The sequence below is a fragment of the Branchiostoma floridae genome, chromosome 9 (assembly GCF_000003815.2).
Source record: "Branchiostoma floridae strain S238N-H82 chromosome 9, Bfl_VNyyK, whole genome shotgun sequence".
Classification (NCBI taxonomy): Eukaryota; Metazoa; Chordata; class Leptocardii; order Amphioxiformes; family Branchiostomatidae; genus Branchiostoma; species Branchiostoma floridae.
This window is the reverse complement of record NC_049987.1, coordinates 2,244,895-2,248,313: the sequence shown is the minus strand read 5'-3', so window position 1 is coordinate 2,248,313 and position 3,419 is coordinate 2,244,895. Positions and strand designations below refer to the sequence as shown.

Genomic DNA, 3,419 nt, shown 5'->3' with positions numbered 1-3,419 from the left:
GATCTAAAGGTGTGGAAAGTGCCAGTCGTGTTGCTCTAGTCGCCCAATGTACTTGCCAAGCCGTAGATCAACCACGTATATTACTTACATTACAGTCTCACCGTTTAACTTCTTGAAGCTAATCCCTTGACGGTCATTATTTAAGAAATGTGTTAAAAAAATAATAGGGCTTGTCTCTTTTTCCAATGTCTAGACTGGAGCACAGATGGTAGATTTGTCTTGTTATTTTCACTTTAGGCCAGGATGATTGAATAAATGGATGACATCCACGCATGCATACATTTTTGTGTCGTCTCCAAAAAATTAAGGTGCTATAGATGTAAAAAGATTAATAATCTACTGTTTAGTACACCATACTCTGTCTGTTCTCTCCTTTTTTAAACCTTCCTGGCCACTGAATTCATAATAAAAGGGAATTTTTATTCGAGGCCTTTACCAGTTTTGGGCTTCCAAAATTACATCAATATCATCATATCAACGTGGCCTGAGATGGTAAACTCGCAAAATAGCACAAAAAAGCCCTTCAGCAGTCCACTTTTGCCACTTTTGGTCATGTACTAGTGGTACGTTTGTATGACTATATAGGCCCAAATACTACTACAAAAGACTGAAAACCCCCACCGTAAATTTAAAAGACTGACGTAAGTTATGATAACACATCATTCTCTGGTCGAAGAAAACCTCTGGAATAAATGTAAAGAACTTCCATGTCTGTATAATGCTCTATCTGTGTTATAACATAGAGTAAATAACTCATCGAGTAAGAAATTTATCATACTTTCAAACACAAAAACTTAACAGAGTTATATGACCTTTAACACAACGTCGATAATCAGCAGCCGTAAAAAATCTGTACCAATAGATTTTTAAGAAGAAATGTTTTTGAAGCCATTTCGGTGAACGCCACCAAAAAAAGGTTTTAATGTGACAAATTTAATGTAGCTACATTATTGTTCAAGGAAATATTGAGTCAAATTTTTCAACGAAAAATAAATCGGTTATTTGTGTACCAACCCGAAAGCAACAATGTATAATCTTGTATGAAAGGTGATTAATATAAAGTGTTCTTGATTTATGCTTAACAGTAGACTTTGACCAATGAAAATATTTTAGGAATTGGCGAGTGGTGGAATTACACAATTCAAACAATACAGGGTGCAAGAACCATTTGACGTGCTTTTTTTCATTTGTTTCCCCAGATGCACCCACTGTTTCTTCCTTAAACAATTCAAATTAAACTATTTCAACGCAACCAAAAAAAATTATCGTTATAAACAAACATTGTCTTGGTTAGAATTTCGTCCAAACTCAACTCTGATTAAAAGAAAACATCATGGTTTTTAGCGGGAACTGAAAACAACATCAAGTGTAAAACATCTAAGACGTGCCCGACAGGTTTTCCTAATATATCGGTCAACTCCATTCGAAATTGCAAGCTGCAAAACATCATCACGACATGTTGACGTAACGTCACAATTCCTAGCCTGTGGTCGTCCCTTACTCCCCGTCCTCTGCCATGTCCGGCAGACTCTGGTAGGCCCACTCCTCACGGCGGGACCGCTTCAGCACGATGGCGGCGCCCAGCACGACAAGGGCGAGCGCCATCAGCCCTCCTCCTGCAGCCAGCATGGCCCAGGGTGCGCTGTTGCGGCCAGAGGCAGTCTCTTGGTCACTCCTCAGGCGCACAGTTTCTGGAGATAGAAAATACAACATCGGTAGGTCAATACAAGCCAATTACTAGTCTTATTTTTCGTCTTTAGATGCTTATCACCAACCTTTAAGAAACTCTTAAAAATTCCATGTATGACATACAGATCAGAAAAGTGATGTTTTCTCTAAAATGCATAAATAAAACTTTTAACGAGGTGCGAAATTCCAGCCGCACAAAAAGTGCATGCATTATCAGAGATGAATCTGCTACTACGATGCTACTACTTTCATTTTTCTAAAATACAAAATGTAACATCAAATATTGAAGGATTGTTGTTTTTTATTGAGAAAAAAAAGAGCCCAGGATAAAGTTATACCTTCATTGTCATCATCCAGAATGATTGGTCCCTGGTAGATCATGTGACGTCCCTTCATGTCGACGATCTCTTCAGCCGCTCTTTTACCCCTCCTGACACAACCCTGGAGAAAAGGCAATTGACATGTAATTCAGAAACAACTGAATCATCGAGATCAGCTCAACTACCTTTTTAGAAGTTATGTTGCCAGACACATTCCACCGGAAAACTATTATTTCTATAGGTATGAGGATGAGAAGACAATGATTGAAAAAACATCGAGATGGACAGAGGTTGATGAGCAAGGATAATAAACGTGGAAATCAACCTATCAATAATTAGTGTGATCTATGCACTGCTGTCCTGAGATATGGCTATCTACATCATTATAATGGCTTTCTATACTATTAAACCGAGTTAGAGGCAAACCTGTGCACAGCGGGACCCAGAATCAGCGCCGTTACAGACCATCACCTCACAGTGCACGTACACTGTCTTCACCTCCTTAATAAAGCGGAACGCCTCAAACCCAAAGCGTTCCTTGCTGTTGTCGTTGATGCTGTAGGTTTGCAGGGTGGGGTCAGAAGCACAACTAGAAAAGAAATTAAACATAGCTGCCTGATTGTTTTAATTTAGATTTAGATAAATCTTATATGATATCTTTGCAGGCTTAAAGGTGACAGATGGTGACTTAAACGCCGGTGAATTGAATTGTCGTGTACAGCGAATCCTGTTGTTCAGCGACTTGATGACCCGATGGAACTTTGAATTAAGAAGAAAGGGCAACCAGTGCTTCATCTGCTTTACCGTATAAACTTTGGAAGAATACGTTATGTAGATTTAAAATGTATTTCCTTATGAGGTTTGCTGGGTTAGGGCATTCAAACAAAGAACATGTATATTTATCACGTTTCCCTTGCAGTAATTTGTCTTTTTGTCGAGCTACTCCCACGCAATACCATACAACTAGGCTCACACCGGAGGCTTCACAAAAACAACATAATTTACATATCAAAAATGTATGTAAACTTGCAATTAAAATATGAGCAGGGACAAGTATTGCATAGTTGCTCACATTCAATAGTCACAGCAAAAGAACAAAAAAGAAGAAAAGCACACTGAGCAACAAATATGTCCTCCTATCAAGAAGCATATTACATAACAAGTCAGTTCTGCCTACCCATCCTGGATGAGTTCATACTGCAGAGTGTCGTTTGGATTGGGTGACATGGTAGCCTTGCAGTTCAGCGCCAACACAGAAAGATTCTGCCCGTGCCCCTGCACCTCCAGCTGCATGTAGATGTACTGGCGCAGTTTGAGGTGGATGGGGTACTGGCTAGCCTGGTATGAACTCTGGTACTGCCGTGTTGGAAACATGGAGAGTCGGACCTCCAGCTGCCCGAACCCCTCCTC

General features: G+C 39.8%; 1 protein-coding gene across 1 annotated transcript; it reads right to left on the bottom strand.

The window, feature by feature from the left end:
- Positions 1 to 547: 547 nt before the first annotated feature.
- On the bottom strand, positions 548 to 2,618 carry LOC118422944 (CUB and zona pellucida-like domain-containing protein 1). Its single transcript, XM_035830831.1, has 3 exons — positions 2,436 to 2,618; positions 2,028 to 2,130; positions 548 to 1,691 (listed from the first exon to the last, which is right to left on the bottom strand). Exons 1-3 carry the CDS (start codon positions 2,616 to 2,618, stop codon positions 1,498 to 1,500), a joined length of 480 nt encoding a protein of 159 aa, XP_035686724.1. The 3' UTR covers positions 548 to 1,497.
- Positions 2,619 to 3,419: the final 801 nt, after the last annotated feature.